Source organism: Cydia pomonella, chromosome 10, assembly GCF_033807575.1.
Source record: "Cydia pomonella isolate Wapato2018A chromosome 10, ilCydPomo1, whole genome shotgun sequence".
NCBI lineage: Eukaryota > Metazoa > Arthropoda > Insecta > Lepidoptera > Tortricidae > Cydia > Cydia pomonella.
The window spans coordinates 3,498,303-3,519,902 of NC_084712.1; the positions used below are offsets into that span (position 1 = coordinate 3,498,303).

General features: G+C 35.3%; 1 protein-coding gene across 2 annotated transcripts; it reads left to right on the top strand.

The window, feature by feature from the left end:
• The first annotated feature begins 3,436 nt into the window (after window positions 1-3,436).
• LOC133521830 (sulfotransferase 1C4-like) lies at window positions 3,437-13,298 on the top strand. Of its 2 annotated transcripts, XM_061856916.1 has the most exons (7): window positions 3,437-4,336; window positions 7,976-8,110; window positions 9,989-10,088; window positions 10,371-10,693; window positions 11,100-11,194; window positions 11,474-11,639; window positions 12,364-13,298. In XM_061856916.1, the coding sequence occupies exons 1-7, from the start codon at window positions 4,255-4,257 to the stop codon at window positions 12,498-12,500; spliced, it is 1,038 nt and encodes a 345-aa protein (XP_061712900.1). In that variant the 5' UTR covers window positions 3,437-4,254; the 3' UTR covers window positions 12,501-13,298. The 2 variants fall into 2 exon arrangements, with proteins under 2 accessions (XP_061712900.1, XP_061712901.1); XM_061856917.1 differs by lacking the exon at window positions 3,437-4,336 and having other exon boundaries at window positions 7,999-8,250.
• Window positions 13,299-21,600: the final 8,302 nt, after the last annotated feature.

Consider the following 21,600-nt stretch of genomic DNA (forward strand, 5'->3'; position numbering starts at 1 on the left):
GTCATGCAATCTGTAATCGACGTAGTGGCACCGTATTTGGCCGATATATTTAATGCTTGTGTTAGAGAATGTGTATTTCCCGATCTGATGAAGTACAGTAAGGTCATTCCTCTATTTAAAGCGGGCAGCAAAGATGACCTTGGAAATTTTAGACCTATTTCAATACTTCCTGTTCTCAGTAAAGTGTTTGAAAAAATTGTATTAAACCAATTGCTTCGACATTTCAACTCGAATGAACTACTTCAAGATCAGCAATTTGGTTTTACAAGAGGTCGTTCGACGACTGATGCCGCCTCTGTACTAATCAAGCACATATACGACGCCTGGGAACACTCGCTAGATGCTATAGGTGTCTTCTGCGATCTGTCCAAAGCATTTGATTGCGTGGAGCATGACACACTTCTACACAAGCTGAAGCACTACGGTCTGTCAACGGAAGCTCTAAGCCTTGTTAAGTCTTACTTAAACCAAAGAACCCAGAAAGTGGTTGTAAATGGAACGGAGTCTACTGGAATGACTGTAAAGCTCGGAGTTCCACAGGGTTCAATTTTGGGTCCTTTTCTCTTCCTTGTATATATAAATGATCTGCCGAACCTTGTAAAACATAAATGTGAGATAGTCTTATTTGCTGATGACACCTCACTAATTTTCAAAGTTGACAGGAAACTGAGCGATTATAGCCAAGTCAATGAAACTTTGGAAAAGGTACTAGAATGGTTCACAGCAAATAACTTACTTCTTAATGCGAAAAAGACGAAATGTGTCAAATTTTCGCTGCCGAATGTAAGAAAATCTGAAACTATCATCACATTAAATGGCGAAACGCTGGACCTTGTCGAGAATACGGTTTTTCTGGGCCTTACTTTAGATAGTAAACTGCAATGGGCCCCTCACATATCTGCCCTGGCGAAAAGGTTGAGCTCTGCCGCGTATGCAGTAAGAAGAATCAGGCAGTTTACTGACGTGGAGACAGCTCGCCTAGTTTACTTCAGTTACTTTCACAGTATTATGTCTTATGGCATACTGGTGTGGGGCAAAGCAGCTGACATAGAAACCATCTTCGTTCTTCAGAAGAGGGCAATCAGATCCATTTATAACATGGCTTCTCGTGACTCACTGAGAGAACGATTCAAGGAAATAGATATTCTCACAGTAGCTTCACAATACATACTAGATGTGATAATGTATACGCATAAGAATATAAAGTCCTTTAAGAAACTGTCTAATATCCATAGTTATAATACGCGAAATAAACATAAGTTAGTAGTCTCCAAGTTTCGTCTACAGAAAGTTAAAAAATCGTTCATGGGAAACTGTGTAACATTTTATAACAAAGTACCCTTAGAGGCATGGAACCTGCCCTATACTTCATTCAAGCAATACGTCAAAAATGCACTTCTCAAAAAGGGATACTATAAAATAGATGACTACTTGGGAGACACGGAATCATGGCCAAGTATCCAGTCTCAAAAGCTGTAATAGTTTTGCGTGCAGTGTCCCGGAGAGGCATATGGCGCTGTTGTTTCTAGCTGTTCAACCTTATGTATTAATGTTTGTTATGTTTTAGTTATTTTGATGATGACATTGACATATTAAATACATAGTAGTTATGTATTCTGTAGAACTAGTTTTAAGATTGTTAGCTTAACAGTCTCTTGACGTGAAATATGTATTTCATACAATTTTTTATTTTTTTTATTCTTTGACATTTGGAGAACCTTTACACCTCCAAATCTTATTATTGTGTATTATTATTTTTCTCAGACCGTGGGGACCTTATACATCTCCAAACTTAATGTATTAACCGTGGAGACTATACGTCTCTGTCATATTGTATAATATACTTGACTTGGTACATACTAGTTATGTACAGAATGTAGCATTAGTTTATGAGACTGCTAGTTTAACAGTCCAGACGCGGTTTATTTATTTAGTATAAATTTTATTTTGACACTTGGAGAGACTTTACACCTCCAAATTTTATTAATATTAGTACTCTGACATTGGGGACCTTTTACATCTCCAGATTTAATGTGTTTTTAACCATAGAGACTATACATCTCTATTGTATTGTAGTAATTATTTATTTTAAGATTATTATAATGTAATGTTTACCCAGGTATTGGCTGTTGTATTTATAAAATGTTATTATGTATTTTTCATGTCACTATATGATGTTACTGTAAATGTTGTATTGACTTGTAAAAGAGCCCTTGAGGCCTACTTGCAGAATAAAATTTTGAATTTTGAATTTTGAATTTTGGTTGTACTTAGGTACTACTAGTGTTTGTAGGAAACATGGGCATTTTATAAGGTTTTGCAAAGAACCATAGTTAGAAAAAAAGTTGTTTAAATACTCTGCGAGTTCTAGTACGTATTCTCAGTTAATTTTAGAGTTCGGTCTAAATTCTGTACGTTCGAATTCAAACACAATATCTTAACAAAACTTAGTTTCAAAATACGAGAAGTTAGGTACATTACCATACAAGTGCAAAAAGCAGGCAGTTCGCAACGAGTGGCGATAAATTAAAACACGACCGTAGTGAGTGTTTTAAAGTAACAGGATTTGCGAAGTACCTATGTAATTCGCAACTCGTGTTGATTTAAAACACTCTCTTCGGTCGTGTTTTAATTTATCGCTACCTACTCGTTGAACTTGTATCGTAACTATTTCTCAAACATGCAATGAAATGTTGACATGACTTACTCCAAATTAGGAAATACTACATAATTATGAAGATGATTTGTAAACAACCTTCTTTTGTTTTTAAACGTCAAATTGTGACACAACGTCTTGGCATTTAACCATCAAATAGTAGTAGATTCGTAGCTTGTACGAATAAAAGAAATCGACTACATGTTTTTATCTCATTGCAAGTTTGAGAAAAGCACTATACGAATCTCTGCGAGAAACGGGGTTGCCGGCCGCGTATCCCTATCCTATCGCTACGCACCGCCGTCTATATTTCCCCTTCTGCAACCCTTTGTTTCCCGGCCTCTATACTAATGTACAATCAGTCTATTCAGGGGTCTACCTCTCTGTGCCCCCTCTACTCTACCTTTATCTCCGGTGTATCATGTTGGTACAGCCAAGGATATCGATAAAGACAAAGTGTCAAAAATATGTATACACGACCTTAATATAATTAAGGTAGTGTGTACATGTTTTTGTCACTTTGTCTGTATCGATATTTAATACCTTGACTGTACTTAGTTGACACCCGGTGAAATGTATCCTTCGGAATGTTTTCTATTTTAAAAAACCAGAAGTATGTAGTAATTAGTATGACGAGTATGACCATATGCTTTACGAGGCTATAGGTATGGCGAGACGAGCGATGCGAGCAAAGTAAAATAAACATTTAAAAAAGTTTCTTATCTTGTGTAGGTAATTGAGTCGATCAACATGTTTTAGCTGTTGTTCTGTCCCGTGAGCCAGGGGATAATAGTGACAAAGTTTGTTACAGAAAATACCGTAACACGTACTTACACGATATTAGTACTTATATAACTTATAAGAAACTGCCTTAAAGTCATAAAAAAGCCGGTTTGATGCGAAATAATTCCATATAATGGCTATTTGACTATTCCGCCTTCAGTATTTCCCGTCTTCAAGATATATTATTATTATAAACTTCACCTCAAAATCTTTCCTTTTAATAAATTTCTTCAGTGTTCACACATCAACCGCAAAAATCAACTCACTTACATTTCTTCTGTTTATTTTATTTCTAATTTCAAACTCTTTCAAATTTCTAAAGCCCATGCCCCAAACTTTCCCCAAACGAGATATATATATGATAAAAATGGTGTGAATGAAAAAGATGACAAATGTGTCAAACGAAACAATTTTGAGGATGCGTTCCGAAGTATAGTATTAAAAACGAAACAATCACATATATTACAAATTAGTGTCCGAATATTCAAATCGGAAATTCTCCATTTCAGTCGCCTATTCACATTTAATTAATAGGTAATAAATCTCGTACTATAATTAACTCTCTGCTAAAAAAAACTAACCAAAATATCCTTGGTATCCTAAATTCAGCCTTCACACGAGAGTGATTCATATCTGCGCCAAATCAATTGGTACGTATGATTCATTCTCGCCCTTATCTCTGATGTAGACGAATCGATCCCAGGTGATTAGATTATTTCATATTGAAATAGACGTGCGTTACTATCGGTTAAACAGTTGACAAAGTGACGTGAACAGAAATTAATGTTCTGTTTTTAAAATAATCAAACACCAAAATGGCGCCGTGGTTGGAGTTACCGTTTGAAATAAAAGATGTTTCGCCGGAAGAAAATAAACTTATAACGAAGTGTCTTTTAGGTTAGTTTTTCAGTGAAAGTGACTGTGTTATGTGTGTGTGTGTTTGTGTGTGTGTGTGTGTGTGTGTGTGTGTTTGCGTATGAAGCTAATACAAGTAATGATTGAAAAATGTTACTACCTGTATCATTTAAGGAAACTATATAAAAAATGCACCGTTTAGTTATAGAAATTTAGGAAAAATACAATGCCAAAAATACGGGCCATTGATAAACACCTCGTTCTTTTGAAGTCAGTCCAAAATAAAAATACTAGGGCAATAGCAATTTAAATTTAAAGAAGCATTACCGACTAATATTAATTAATTACTTTAATTACTATTATATATCTATAGTAAAATGTGCAAATTCTGTCATAATAAACAATATAACTAAGAAATCCTCGCCTAGTGACGAAGTTGTGAAGACAGCTGACAAGCCGGCCGTACGCATGCGTCAAGGATAAGTGTTTACGATTATTTAAACCCTCTCCGTTATCAGATGTAACTATCGATAACGGATCAGTGTATACCTAACACTAAAAATATCGTGATTCTGTTATTTAAACTGAATAACTATTACTACTACTAGTGTGAATTTTTCACTCGCTATTCCTCCCCATAAGCAACAGATCCCTCGACAAATCTTTTACGGTATACTCGTACGGTGTATAGTTCCACAGCTTCACAGAGTGTATACTCTGTGAAGCTGTGGAACGCGTTGCCATCTCCGCTGAGGCAGTGTCGGTCATTAAGTAATACTATGCTGAAATATGTAACCTTTCACTGTCACACAACGGTTCAACAGCGGGAATTATGTACGTAATATTAATATAGGTAGGTAGGTTCATTAAACTATTATATAGAAGTTTCCATATAGAGAAAATGTTAATTGAAATAATAAAGCTCTTAAACAATCTATATGAACTAAACTAAAATAAAAAAAAAGTTAAACCTAGAAAAAAAAACACAACTATGAAATATACTTACCTACAAAAAAAGAACCAATTACAAATAAAAAATTGGATACAGACAACAAATAATTAGTGTGTACTGTAAAATGTTATTGCACGATAATAAATTTAGTATCCGTAGTATTTTTAACGAGATTGGATTAAGATAATTGCATTTGTAACACATGATTACGATATAGATAACATATTTAGCACTAATATGATAATGATCATATATTTGATAATTCCGACATTGTTGTCGGTGCATGAGCACTTACTGTCTGTACTCTACCTTAAGTATGTAAAGATAATAATAATATTAGCCTAATCACTATTTTTGTACCTTTGCAATTAGCATTTATATTGGATATAGGTCGCAAATAAGTAAATCTTTATTAACTTGAAAAAGAGCCCTAACTCGTATTTTTTAAAATTTTGCATTCAGAATAAATAGTTAAAAACTGCAATCAACCTAAGGGCCTCTTTCACAATGTACAAGTAAAGTCCTGAATAAGCTACACAATCACTTCACTTTCACAATCTTCAAATAAGTTTAACTGGCAGATAAAGTGCTACGGAAGTTTTAAGAGGCTGTCAATACCTAAAGCGCGCACACTGTCTATTTGTATCGGAGTAAATGAGATAGCACTGTCGCATGTTACTGGGCCTGGGCAAGGGAATAATAAGAAAATTATTTAAATAAAAAAAGTGGATTATTAGTGTAATATTTTACTCGTTAGCGGTTTAGATATAAACGTTTTGAAATTGTGATTTTAATTGCAGACCCATAAGTCAAAACAATAAAGACATAGAACCGTTTAATTGTGATTTTAAGACCAATCTTTGCAATTATTTTCTATCGAGCCGATTTCGTTCAATCATGTATCGAGTACAACCACGGTCTATGAAATATAATTAATATGAACATATATTTTTCTTACTTGACTAAAACAAATAGTCTTTCTTAAAAAACTGTTTAAGTAACATCAATTTCAAGGACATTGGGTTTTGACAGCCTATTAACTGGCAAATTTATTTGTTAATTAGCTATTCAATACTTCACTTAGACATTGTGAAACAAGCCCTCGTATTCTTTTCTCAAAGTATTAGTTAAAATGTAACCTTTGTCACTGGGGTCATAAAAATTCATTACAATCTGGGCAGTAGTTCCGTCGCTGCGGTTAATTTTGCATGCATAATAAGAATACTGCTATAACCTTTTCTTTTGTCTTTCAGTCAGACATTTAAGTCTTATTTTGTGTTCTTTACAAGATTTATACTACTACTGCTTTTTTTTCTTTTGTACTTTTTTATTACTTATCCTGAGGCCCTGTATATAAAATATATGACATGTTTAATATTTTATTTATTACAAGATTTTATTTAACTTGCAATGTACCAATGTATGTATCTATGTATGTTTGTAAGGGGTCAAATCTTGCAAGTCAATTTTGACCCCCTTCCCGGTTTTCAGTGAAGCTGAAAATTTGCATACATAAGTCGGGTAACAATAGAGTATTAAAGTACCATCGAGCTGATTTCATGATGGAGACAGGAGGTGGCTATAGGAACTCTATGAGAACAACGCAACCTAATTGTGTTTTGAATTTTTTAGAATTGTCTCGATAAATATTAGTTGCCTGTGGAATGAAAAGTACATTCAGAATTAAGTAATGATTTTTTTCCAAAATCTTATTATTAGGTTACTCGCACTTGACAGATTTCACTACTTCTGTTAAACCTTAGATACCTAGGTTGTCGAACCCGTTTCCGAACTTTTGGTTTTGCTATTGCTTTTTTCTGTCTGACACAATTTTTTCGCTCCTTGGACATGTATTTTTTTTGTGCGCCGTTTTTATGATTAAGTTTATTTTTATATTGTTACCCACAATAGATAAAAAAGTAACCAGAAGCGTAAATCGTCCATTACGGGCAACTCTTTAATACCTGGTCATCTTCATGATTATATTCACCTATAAACAGAGCTTTTTTAATAGTAGATAATAAATAAATAAATATTATAGGACATTATTACACAAATTGACTAAGTCCTACAGTAAGCTCAATAAGGCTTGTGTTGAGGGTACTTAGACAACGATATATATAATATATAAATATTTATAAATACTTAAATACATAGAAAACAGCCATGACTCAGGAACAAATTTAATATCCATGCTCATCACACGAATAAATGCCCTTACCAGGATTTGAACCCGGGACCATCAGCTTCGTTGGCAGGGTCACTACCCACTAGGCCAAACCGGTCGTCAAATTTATAGTTGAATAAAATTCATTTTAAGTATAAGGTTGCCAGTTATGAAAGAGTAGCCAGTAATTGACGATTTACCCTATGTACTTAATTTCTTTATCATAAATTTGAACAAAAATATCATGATAGTAATAGTGAAAAAAAAAATCACATCAATATGAGGCTACCGATTAGGTTCTTAAGTGATTAAGCAAACAGTGGGGTAATTAATAATTATCTAAATAATTCGTTTCTCAGAGCGAATGTCATGATAAGATGATACATTTTTTCTTACTATAATATTCAAAATTTGTTATTAAATCACTTTTAATCTTGAAATGTAAAACGATATCTATATCAATAAAGAATTTCATATAACAGACAGATGCGTAGAAAAACATACCTAAGATGACTATGTTTAAAAAAAATATGACGCAGTGAATTTTACCTTTATTTTACAGGTTACACAAAACCTTTCGTGAAATGCGGAAAGAACGGCTACGTAATGCCAGGAGCCTTCAAAAAGCATGCCGAGGAAATATACAACATGGAAGTGAGACCGGACGACGTGTGGGTGGTCACGTTCCCTAGATCAGGTAAGATGTTGGATAGTAAGGCCCTTCGCCGACTTGAGCGGCACGGAGCGGGTTTACGCCCGTGGGTACCATCGTGGGTAAAATATACAACATGGAAGTGAGACCGGACGACGTGTGGGTGGTCACATTCCCTAGATCAGGTAAGATGTTGGATAGGAAGGCCCTTCGCTGACTTGAGCGACACGGAGCGGGTTCACGCCCGAGGGTACCATTGTGGGTAAAATATACAACATGGAAGTGAGACCGGACGACATGTGGGTGGTCACATTCCAAAGATCAGGTAAGATGTTGGATAGGAAGGCCCTTCGCTGACTTGAGCGGCACGGAGCGGGTTCACGCCCGAGGGTACCATCGTGGGTAAATTATAAAACATGGAAGAGGGACCGGACGCCGTGTGGGTGGTCACATTCCAAAGATCAGGTAAGATGTTGGATAGGAAGGCCCTTCGCTGACTTGTGCGGCACGGAGCGGGTTCACGCCCGAGGGTACCATCGTGGGTAAAATATAAAACATAGAAGTGCGACCGGACGCCGTGTGGGTGGTCACATTCCAAAGATCAGGTAAGATGTTGGATAGGAAGGCCCTTCGCTGACTTGAGCGGCACGGAGCGGGTACCATCGTGGGTAAAATACGTCGCACGCGTTCTGTAGGGCTAAGATTGTCGGCTCTATATCATTTGTCACCATGCCTGTCCCGTTCCAACGAGAGGGTAAGCGCGAAAGTGACGGACATAGTGACAAGTGATAAAAATGGAACCATACTGCCATCGCTGGTCAAGTTAGCGTTGCTTATATTTTTTGTTAAGCTTCATGTACCCGCTTAAGTCGGCGAAGGATTTTTCACGTGCCGATCATTTGATTTCTTTTTTATATCATACAGGATCATTTATATGTTTCTGAGCTGAGGATACTACGTGTTTATCTACTCGTATTGGGTATATTGTTGCCTAGTTCCTTGCTAGACGCGTCTTATTTTAGTTAGTGGAAGTAGGTTAATTATTATAAGATTGTCTATATACCTATAATATTTATTACTACCACCTTATGTGTGGGCGACGCACTTTTTTAGAAGATATTTACTTTTTATAGATCGCTGGTTCATATCCGGCTCGAAGGACCATGATATTAATGGTAAAATACGCTGGTTCATTGATAGTACTTTATTCATTGGAAACAAGAAGAAGACTGCACAATAACAGAATGTAAAAAAGAACATAAATCAACAATAAAACAGTAGAATTCAAAAATATAAAAAGTAAACATCTTATAAAAAGGTACGTCGCCCAAATTATGGTTTATTTAAGAAAAAAATATGGCCTTTTGCCAGATGCCAGATCGAACGTCAATCAATCTAATATCGCAGTTTGATAAAACTCATCTCAAAGTTGATAAAGCATTCTTTGTCAAACCGCAAGATATCTAGCACTTTATAAAACACCGACTAACATAACATATTGACGTAATGATATAAAAAAAATATTTCCACGTGTAATGCGAATAAAAATATTGCGGCTAAATACTAAAAATTATACTAATTTATAAGACAAACACATCATAATCTAGAAGACCGCAATCCACAATCAGAGTTTATTGATCCAAAAGCTGATTTAAGGATGATTCACGGTCCGGGTCCGACCGGCGTCTGAACGCAAACTGCGACGTTCGACGTGTTGTCTATCACATTTACGTACGAATTTACAAGAGCGACAGAGAGGCAACACGTCGAACGTGGTTCGCGGTAGGTCCTCTGATATTTCTTTTTCTTTGACGGGTGACTACGTGATACTATCTATAGAAAACGACGTGTCGTGCCGGAGCGGTCTCGGACCATCTTTCACCGTGGAAAGGCGACTATAGAGTTTCATATTTTATTTCACAGGGACAACATGGACTCAAGAGATGGTCTGGCTTCTTAAAAACGACCTAGACTACAATCGGTCCAAAGAAATTTCTCTGCATGAGAGATTCCCTATGTTAGAGTAAGTTGATTTCTTCATAATACGTAAAATGTAACACAGCTATGAAAAATATTTATCTACATATTATAAACCCTTTATTATACGGCAAAAACTGCAAATGCCGGCCAGCATAAAGATAATCTGTTTTGTGACAACAATTTTTTTATCTGTGTAAATATTGGGTAATAATAACGTCCATTATGTAGCAGTAGCATACGTGATCTGTATATATATTTTAGCTGAAATAATGAACCTATAAAAACTTACTTGTAATGTATTAAAATGTACAATCCTTACTTACAGATTGACTTCAAAGATACCTGAATTGGCTTATAACTTCATCAAAGTAAACTTCATGAACATGGGAAATTTTCAAGGATTGGACAAAGCCGCTAAAACGCCCAGCTGGGAGCTTCTAAGAGATGCTCCATCCCCTCGTTTTATCAAAACACATTTACCACTGTCTCTTCTACCTCCCAAGCTTCTAAAGACGGCCAAGGTTATCTACGTGGCGAGAGACCCTCGGGATGTTGCTGTGTCATATTATTACTTACATAAATTAACGATGAAGGGTATGATAAGGACATCGTTCCGGACATTTTGGGACACGTATAAAAGGGATTTATGTAAGTTAATTATCATTTCCAGCAGCGATTGTTTTGCTTTTGAATTTTGAAATTTAATATATTGTTCAATGAAAGACGATAATATATGATCCGAGCACGCATACGTCACGTACGTCACGCAAACGGTGTGGCTTCTCTCATAAGGATCTGTACATTACAATGCGCAAGTTGACGTGCATGTCTACGTACATGCACCCGGTGTGCATAAATGCCTTAAAGTTAAAAAATAAATTGGCCTCATTGCTCGTATTGCAGAGTTATGCCTATTGAAGTATTTAATGGGACTACCTTGAATACCCCTTTGTTGTCAGTTTCCGTAATAACATATTTATTAATAATTGTTCAAATGAATACAGTTTTCTATTAATGCTTTCTTGGTGCTTAAACTTTGTGTTGTTTGTTTAAGTGCCATGGACACCAATTATAGCGCACACAAATGAAGCCTGGATGAAAAGACATGAACCGAATCTCCATTTTGTATTTTATGAAGATATGATTAAGGTTTGTACACCTGTTACTTTAGTTATTTATTTTTAAAACTTGCCCAAACTAGTCTGGGATATCTACATAGTATCATAACGTAATCACTTTGACCATTCTTTGGTTTTCATGATCAGTTCTACATTACATCAGGTGCTTGTATGACCGAAAATTAACTAGCTAGTTTTTACAGCTAGATAAGCTATTACCTAGCTGTAGAAACCTTGATGACAGAACATATGAACCATAAGTTCCATTCGTTTTCGGTTCAAATATAAAAATGTTAAAATATTGTTTCAGGATCTAAAAAAAGAAGTCCGTAGTGTAAGCAAGTTCCTGGGAACAACACAATACTCGGACAAGGAGCTCGACCACCTCACCAGCTACCTCAGCTTCGACAGCCTTAAGAAAAACAAGGCAGTCAACAACACAGTCAATGGAAATGGCATACAATTTATACGAAAAGGTAATTTTTGTTTTATAGGTATTTAAAGATAAATATTAAGGAATGGACTCTTTCCTCGCTAAATTTGCAGCGATAGTGATAGTTACGGCACTGACTGAATCATTTACGAGTATGATATCACTTTAGTTAAAAAAATTAAGCAAAGCTAGTGACGGGGTGTTCAATTTACAAAAATGTGTCTAATGTAAATTATTTAATATTGACAATTAACTTAATCTTCATGATAATCCTGGGAACCCTTTTTGAGTTTTACCACAGACCTAAAAAACTAAGACACCATGTTAAATTTAAATGATACTGACCCAGGGTGTGAAGCGCTGGTTGCCTAGCGGTAAGAGCGTGCGACTTGCAATCCGGAGGTCGCAGACTTAAAACCCCGACTCGTACCAATGAGTTTTTCAGAACTTATGTACGAAATATCTTTTGATATTTACCAGTCGCTTTTCGGTGAAGGAAAACATCGTGAGGAAAACGGAGTGATCCCTAGGCCTAGTTTAGCCTCTGGGTTGTAAGGTCGGATGGCAGTCGCTTTCGTAAAAACTAGTGCAAACGCTAATGCTTGGGATTAGTTACCAAGCGGACCCCTTCCATGAGCCGTGGCAATATGCCAGGACAACGCGAGGAAGACGATGACTGTCCCAGGGTATAAAAACTAGATTCCAGTTTTAGCACTCGATAGGCTAACTCATGCCAAAACTAAGTTGTTTGTTTTCCATTTTTACAGGAGAAGCGGGTGGCTGGACATCGCACTTTGACGCCAAGATGGAAGTAGAAGCAGAAGAATTCATGGCATCCAGGCTGCAGGGTCTAGATCTTAAATACCCCTCTTTTAGCCCAAACAAGGAGTGTTCTTACTTATGAACATTCGTGTGAATTTCTATCAGGACTGTGTCTCTCTGCTACCGGTTGGTTGGTTGGATGCACTCGAAGGTCATGCCTCATCGAGGTGTCCATAGAAATCAATTTCCAGTGCTTTCCAATGCTATTTACTTAAGATAATTAAACACCTGATGTGATATTCGACTTAAATAAAAATGTAAAGGAGTACAACTCATATTCATGGGGATGTATTTGATAACTTGGCAGGCATTTTGTGGTAAAAGTTGGTAGTGGAACTCCGAATGAACTAGAAATATACTTGCACCGAAAGGTGGTATTTTCTGATGAAAAAAGGCTAACCCAAAATAGGACTGAGGACAATTTTATAGATAAAAGTGCAAGGAATGGTGATTTGACGTTTAAAGTTAGTTTATAATGTTCTAGGACTACTTAGCTAGACTTAATGATGAGTTGATGACATTTAATAGTGTGCCAAATAATATTTTTGCGTTAGACGCAATCAGGGTAAAAAAATACCTACGTAGTACTTTTTTTAAAATGGCTATTTAAAATAGTGATGGTTTCAAACTTAGTGATTCAGTAAATTATTTTGTGGTGATCGCAAATCCCGTGTTCAATCTAGTAGGTTCCTACGTAAATATTAAGGTAAATTATATACGTACTTATTTATTGTTCTCGTCAGTCACTGTCTCTCTATCTCTAAGTATGTCAGCTAATGCTAATGTGTAAGTATGATAAGATATCACGTTGTGCTCAATGGATTTCAGTCCAAATAATAAGTATGTGTATTTGTTAAATAAATACATTGTTATTAACTTTCCTTTTTTTTCATTTAAAAGGGTTGTTAGTGGAAACGTCACGTCTTTATTTCTAAGTATTGTACTTAGTATCATCAGTATGTTTCTGCTAAATACAAAATTAATTCACTTTATCTCGTGTCTTGTCAAATACTAAAAACTGTCTTCGGAAGAATAGGAGATACGGTGGGTGGTTATATTCTTAAAATATACTAATACTAAAGCAAAATTCTACGCAATCTTATATTATTTCGGAATTCAATACTTCAAATGATACTCGTATATCATTCGGATTTTCATCGTGCGGAAGGGCTGCTTTTCCGCAGCGATAGAGCCACACAGATCCGAAAGCCCCCCTCGCCCCATGCGTCCCTAATAAGTCCGACGAACTCGGATTTGATGACACACCCCAGCGTTTTTCATAGTTTTGATGAGCAGCGCCACGGGTGGTAAATTAAAGAAACGCAAATTGCAAACGGCGCTGTTAACGTATTTTACATAATTTTTGAGAAAAAAAACCGACTTCAATGAGGGAGACCGGTGAAAGAACGATTATTGTTGATTTTGGATATCATACAATAAAATTAAAAAGACAGCGCCCTACACCTAATTATGTAAAAAAGGAGGTAACATTTTTATATCACTGCACCCAACTTGACATATTTCAGATTTGCCCTATAGTTGACTGGTAAGATACCCGCAATAGGGTATTCAACTGTTTTTAAAATAAATTATTTCACACCGTTCATGAAATAAAGCACCAGATAATTATTAAAAAACTAAATAGTATAGAAATATAAAATGTGCTTTGAAAACCTAACTGCTTGACAAACATGCAAAGAGAACAAATTGCCAAACGTGAAATATGCATCGTTGAAAAGTTCCGTTCTGTTCATCATCAGCAGTTCCACTTCATCAAATCTCACTTCTACAAATATAAATACTTGATTTGTTGATGAAAATACTAAGATCACTATATATATGCCTTTAAAATTTGAGGAGTTCCCTCGATTCCACTTGGACCCCATCGTCAGAACTCGAACGGGACAGAAATTTGTTTTGAAAATCTAATTTTCTTAACACACACAGCGAAGAGGACAAATCGCCAAACGTGTACTATGCGTCGTTGAAGAGTTCCATTCTGATCAACATCAGCAGTTCCACTTCATCAAATGTCACTTTTTAAAATGTAAATGCTTGTTTTGTTAAAGAAAATACAAAAATCACTATATGTATGCCTTTCACATTTGAAGAGTTCCCTCGATTCCTCGTGGATCCCATCATCAGAACTGAGTTTTGACAAAAACGGGTCCAATCTGTAAATATATAAATTCAAACAAAAAAATAATTTTCAAAATCGGTTCAGAAATGACGGAGTTATGGAGTAACAAACATTAAAAAATATATATATATACAACGGAATTGATTTGAAATCTTGAAGTCGGTTAGAAATGCGGACTTTTTAGAATTGGCTTTCGGAAATTTCTTATCTTACAATTTGCGATAAAGGCACTGCATGGGAGTCCTAAATGAATATGGCTCTAGATTCTATCTCATTGTTTTATTGCAGCAAAGAGGTCATGCTTTTTGAACTGTTTCCAAATCCCCAATTCAACTATAATCTTATTTAGATTTCAAACTCCAAAATCGCTGGTTGTGAACACAGCGCAGTAATATTTAATTATTAATTTCAATATCGCTTTGAGGGATTCCGGGAGTTTCTAGCAGCTAACTAGTTTAGTATTAAATACTCAACTAAGATATGAAGATGAAACGTGAAGTCACTTAAATTTAGACACTAGTTTGGTTTACTTAAATGCAGCTTAAATAATTGTAGTTAGTCTTTATGGTATTAATTAATATAAAATAAATTGTGCGTGGAGTCCATCCACGCGGAAGAAGTGAAACTTCGTATTGTGTAGATGAAAATAATGCTCTAAAATACTTATGGTTTATACTAAGAGGTATGGTTTATATTACCTTGTTGGAAGTCGCATAAGAAGTTTCACTTCAAAAAATATTTTGAATTAAGATTTATAAAATAAATTTAATAATACATATATTTGAATATATATATTCTAAAATTCCTAAATAATAAAAAATATGAAAAGAAAAAATACAAAAAGTCAGGTTCCACCGAGATTAGAACTCGGATCGCTGGATTCAGAGAACCGGCTGAGCTAATCGACGAATTTACTCATCACAATCTCTTACTACTTTATGTTACCGATTATAGCGTTAAACGTTTAACGCAACCTTGTTGGAAGTCGCATAAGAAGTTTCACTTCAATAATGTAATCAAAACAATAAAATTTTCCTTTGGCATTTAACTAACATCATTAAATGCTATAAAATTTTGACAGACCACTAAGTTAACAATTGACATTATTACACTTATGAGCTTTGAAATTGGGTGATATTGTATGGAAAATCTGCATGACGTGACCTGTTTTCTTTGTAAAATATGATTTATTAATTAGGTATATATGCTTAATAAATCCTTAAACTTTTAGAAGAATTGAAATTGAGTGCATACTGATGTAGTGGTGAAATATTGCATAAAACTCAACTCCCACCAAAATTGGCCATTGTGAAACAATTAAGTATCCTAATAGTTTCCCAAGAAGATAAGCGAGCTCAAATACAGAATAAGTGATATTATTTCATAGCTCCGTTCGCATAACGGATATATTAAATGTTATCTTTGAAACTGGTTGGTACAGTCGACGTCAATAGTAGATTGTTAACCAAGGGATGAAAGGCACTCACTTCCTTCGAGTTAGTTTGGTAAAAATATCGTTATTTATGGAATGGGAAGTTAACTATCAGAATGAACATTGTACAAAAAACAATATTTAAACAAAAACGTACTTAGAAAGTACCGTGCTCAAGAGCAGAAAAGTACCGTGGATTGGGGTTACTTTGATCAATTTCAAAATTAATATGTAATTATCTCCCCGAATATGGAATCTAAAAAGATTTTAAAAAATTACAATATCGGTTTTTGCTCCTCTGTCGATTTCACTAATAATATAATTTTTATTTTTTATATATCGCTTGAAATAAAATAAAAAAGTGGTGATCAACTTTAAACTGAACTTGGGGTTACTTTGATACCCCCCCATTTTTTCGACAGAATTCGATAGTAACCCCTATAGAGAGTAAAACTTCAAAACATTAAAAAAAATCCGTTCACAGGTTTAGGATTTATAAGGATTTTGTGCATTTGGAGTTACTTTGACAAAGAAAAACAAGGATAGTTTAAGAAAAATCAACTTTATTTTAAAACAGTGTCATATTTTAGTTATTTATGTTTAGAATCATAATTATTGAACAATAAGAAGTTATCAATACCAACAATTGACAACACCTTAATGTTCGGAAATACTCCCGAATATACCAATACAGCGAAATATGACATATTTCTGACGTCAACAGTACGTTAATAACAATGAAACAAAGTTTAATTCAGGCGCTACCCTTTCTGTCTTCCAACATGAGTCCTAATGATATGTATAATTCATTCTTTCACACTTTTATGGAAAATTATAATGCGATATTTACTACAAAATCGGTCATGGTTAGTGATGCATCAGTTTTTAGTGAGTGGGCTACTGCAGAGTTACATCAACGAAGACGTGCATTGTATGCCTTGTATGAGGAACGGCGGTTCAATACGAGTGATGAATTTAAGGAATATGTTAAACAATATTCGAAGAAGTTTAAAATAGATTGCCATATCGCTAAGCGTAATTATATAAGTCAAACAATAAAAACTAGCTCTGATATAATTAAAACAACGTGGAAAGTAATTAATGTGGAGACTGGTAGATCAAAGCAAAGGATGAAAGATCTTAAACTAAAAATTGATGACAAAATCGTAGATTCCAGTTTAGATGTAGCAACAGAATTTGAAAAATTCTTCACCGAGGTACCAGCTTCCACAACTAAGAACTTAAATTCATCACCCTCGTCTGCCGTTACACTGTTAGAAGAGAATGTCCCAGAATGTACTAGAAACCTTAATTTTGAACATGTGAGTGCCTCAGATATATTAAAGGCGTTTAAATCAATTAATGTAAAAAAAACTAGTGACCTTTGGGGAGTCTCCGTTCATACTGTCAAATCCTTAATAGAAGTTGTAGCGCCTGACCTGGTAGTTATATTTAATAACAGTGTTGACTGCGGTGAGTTTCCTGATCTAATGAAACATAGTAAAGTCACTCCTTTATTTAAATCAGGTAGCACATCCGACCCCACTAACTTTAGACCGATATCAGTGTTACCAACATTCAGCAAAATTTTTGAAAAAATAGTTTTGAGTCAGTTATTGAAACATTTTAACATTAATAATCTAATGCACAACAAACAATTTGGTTTTACACGGGGTCGCTCAACAACCGACGCTGGTGTTGAGCTAATTAAACAGATCTTCGATGCCTGGGAGGAGTCACAGGATGCTTTAGGTATCTTCTGTGACTTATCTAAGGCCTTCGATTGCGTCTGTCATGAAACATTGATCAGAAAACTGCACTATTATGGAGTAAGAGGCTCGGCACTGAATTTAATAAAGTCTTACTTACACGGTAGAATACAAAGGGTTGATGTGAGTGGACAGCGATCACCGGGGTCATTGGTCTCTATGGGTGTACCGCAGGGATCAATATTGGGGCCGTTCCTGTTCCTTATCTACATTAATGACCTGCCTTACCTAGTAAAGACCCACCATGACATAGTATTGTTTGCAGACGATACTTCACTTATTTTCAAAGTCAAACGACAGCAACAAGCTTGCAGTGATGTAAACAATGCTATTTCTAAAGTAGTAAATTGGTTTAATGTTAATAATTTATTGTTAAATGAGAAAAAGACTAAGTGTATTAAGTTTGTTACAAGTCACATAAGGAATGAGCAAACAGGTGTCATTGTCAAGGATGAGGAATTGGAACTAGTAGATAGCACAGTTTTTCTTGGTATAACTTTAGATTCTAAACTACAATGGGGTCCCCATATTGCTAATCTCTCGAATAGACTGAGTTCTGCAGCTTTTGCAGTGAGCAAGATCCGTCAGTTAACAGACGTGAAAACAGCTCGATTAGTTTACTTTAGTTACTTTCATAGCATTATGTTTATGTTTGCGGGGGCCCGCACGGCCTGTTTTCACGCCTCCATGCGCATGCGCGCCGCCGCGCTGGTGCGGCGCGTGCGTGCCAGCTCTAACACTGTCCTGGCGATGATTGCAGACCGGCTCGACTGTCCCTACATCACCCACTGTTGTGATAGGCATGTGAGGACAGGCGTCGGCTAGCAGTATAGCATAGCATAGGCATAGGCATAATTATTATAAATTGTAAATTTATTGTATATTGTAGTGTTCTTTAGTGTCTATTTCTATTATAATGTGTGTGTTTGTTTTGAATGTTGTACAAATATGAGCCAAATAGCTTGAAATAAATAAATTTTAATTTTTTTTTTTTTTTTTTTTTTTTAATTATGTCATATGGTATTTTACTATGGGGTAGTGCTTCAGAGATAAATACCATTTTTGTTCTGCAGAAGAGGGCTATTCGTGCAATATATAAAATGTACCATAGAGACACACTTAGAGATAAGTTTAAGGACATTAACATAATGACAGTGCACTGTCAATATATTTATGAGAATATTCTGTATGTACATAAAAACATTGCCAGTTTTAAGAAAAACTGTGAAATACATAATATTAATACTAGAAATAAGCATAAGCTCGCAGTGCCCTTCACTAGGCTCCATAAAATTAAGAAATCATTCATGGGTAATTGTGTAAGATTTTACAATAAACTTCCTAATATTATAACTGAATTGTCTGTTAGTAAATTTAAAAATTATGTAAAACGTAAGCTTATCTCTAAAGCCTATTATAGCACACAAGACTACATGAATGATGAAACACCGTGGGATTAAGTGTGATTGTAAAGAATGAATTATTTATTGTTATGTTATTAATGATGAAATTGATAATTCAATGTATATATATACCGTATTTTTTGACATTTAGATTTTATTCTAGAAAGGTTCTAGACTAGTATTTTTATACAATTTTGATGTATGACGATCTTTTTATGAAATTCTTATTATTAAGTTTACCATATCTATAATAGTTCAATGTTTTTTTTAGAACAATAATAACTGCATCAATAAATTGCTCTGATATTTAGATTAAGATGATATTTGTAAAATTTGACGATTTAAAAGTGCTTGTTGCTAGGCCTATTTGAATAAAGAATATTTTGATTTGATTTGATTTGAATATCTTTACAACACACACCCACATGAAATAAATACATACTGTATTATGTATTTCCTTCACATCCTTTAATTATCACGCTCAAAGTATCACGCCCGTAGCTAAACAAAGCTTTTTCGGTGAAAAGCACTTTTGTTCACCACGTAATGAGATCCACGCCTTAATTGTTACGTTTATCAAACGATACACAAATGGAACACATCCATATACCTTTCAGAGTATACCTTTTTGTGGAAATAGATTTTTCGTGTAACAAAAGCGTTGGTCGCCATTTTCTATTTGCGACGTCTAGGACCGGTTTTCCGTCTATGCCCACAAGGCTCAGGCAACCTAGCAACGGTTTTGAGATGGAGAGGAGAAGGGGGCTCCCCTAAATTTTAAGTGCCATACCAGTGTCTAGGTGACCTAGGTCTCTAAACCCGAGCCGGCGACGTTTTTAATACTGACTAGCTGGAAATGTCGCGTCTCGCGGAAAAGCGCCTGAAAGAAAGTGAAGTGAGTTTTTCGTAAACTATAAAATGTATAATGTGTACCTTTTCAATAAAACCATGACTGAATAATTGATTGATTGATACTTAATACTTAATTTCTTATAAAATACAAATTTTACTTACCTCATCGTACGACAGAATAACAATCTATCGTACATTGAGGTAAGGACAATTTCAATTACATGGAACTATTACATTTAGGTGGATCAAGATGAAATAATGCAGCGGAAGGACTGGCGTCCCATCACCCCCACCCAGTATCATACCTACTGAGCTGAAATGAACACATGTATATTCATGTATGTTCACCAAAATACTACTGAAAACACCTAGACACCAACTACGCAAAATAGTACGATTAAATATAGGACATAATACACTAAACAAACACCTACATAATATAAGTAAAACAGACAGCCCCATGTGCAGAGCGTGTATGAAAGAAGAGGAAATTTAGTCTCCTAGACTGTAAACAGGTAGAAGTATACAGGAGCAAATACCTAGGGACTCCGTGCACACTAAAGGAGGCAGTTAGCAACTCGAAGATACTGCTAGGTTTCGTGGAGGAACTAGGGTAGCTAGAGTAGGGCTATGTTGTTTCCACGCAAAATAGTCACAATGGTTGTCGATTTACGGAAAATTCCGGAAGGCAAAACTAATTAACTACATTCAGGCACCGTTAAAAAAAATCCTATTTAATTTATATACGCCGGCACGCACGTCTTTTAACTTTGTTGACAAACTAACCAAGATGGATGACAGCAGTGAACAAAGCGTTCGTCAATCTGAAACTAACTACACTGAAAGAAATGTTTGCATAACTGTAACAAAATTTTGGTTACTGTTTACACAAAAATTGGGACTTGCGAACTATGTGTTATATGTTACAAAACCGTGTTTGGCTATCAGTGTTCAGGTACTGGGTATACACTACAAAATAAGTTTGTAAATTTATGCAAAGTTTATTTTCTTATAACCGTAGTTTAGTTATTTACTAAAGTTACAAAACCAGTTCGGCTATCTATTTTTTTCAGTGTAATTCGCCACACTGTCGTGTCCTAATTTTACCACGTTTTAGAAATGTTTTGAAAAATGAAAAAAATACTGCCTTGGGTAAGATTCGAATTTGCGGCTTTTTGGAATACCGATGCAATCGCTGTTAACTAACTGAGCTACTGAAGCTTACTGAATTTAATTATTACGTTCTTTTATTTACACGCCCGAGGGAAGCGCATGGCGACAAGGCCGCAAGTTTTTTTTATCTTCAGAGCACCGGAGTGACCGGAGTCTCATGTTATATCGAGAATTCACCAGTAAGAATGTGCTATTCCATACTAAAATATTTGTTATTTTCTAATTTGTAGTATCGAAAATCAATAAATATGATAGATTACACAAAACCAAAATCTAACACCTTATCTAAACAAAAATCTGACACCTTATCTTGTCAAAAAATTGTAGGTCGTTTTTCAAGACGTCGATTGACATAATCCATCGGTCTCTTGTCATCATCAATGTGCCTGCTCTTCTTGAGCCGACTGGCATTA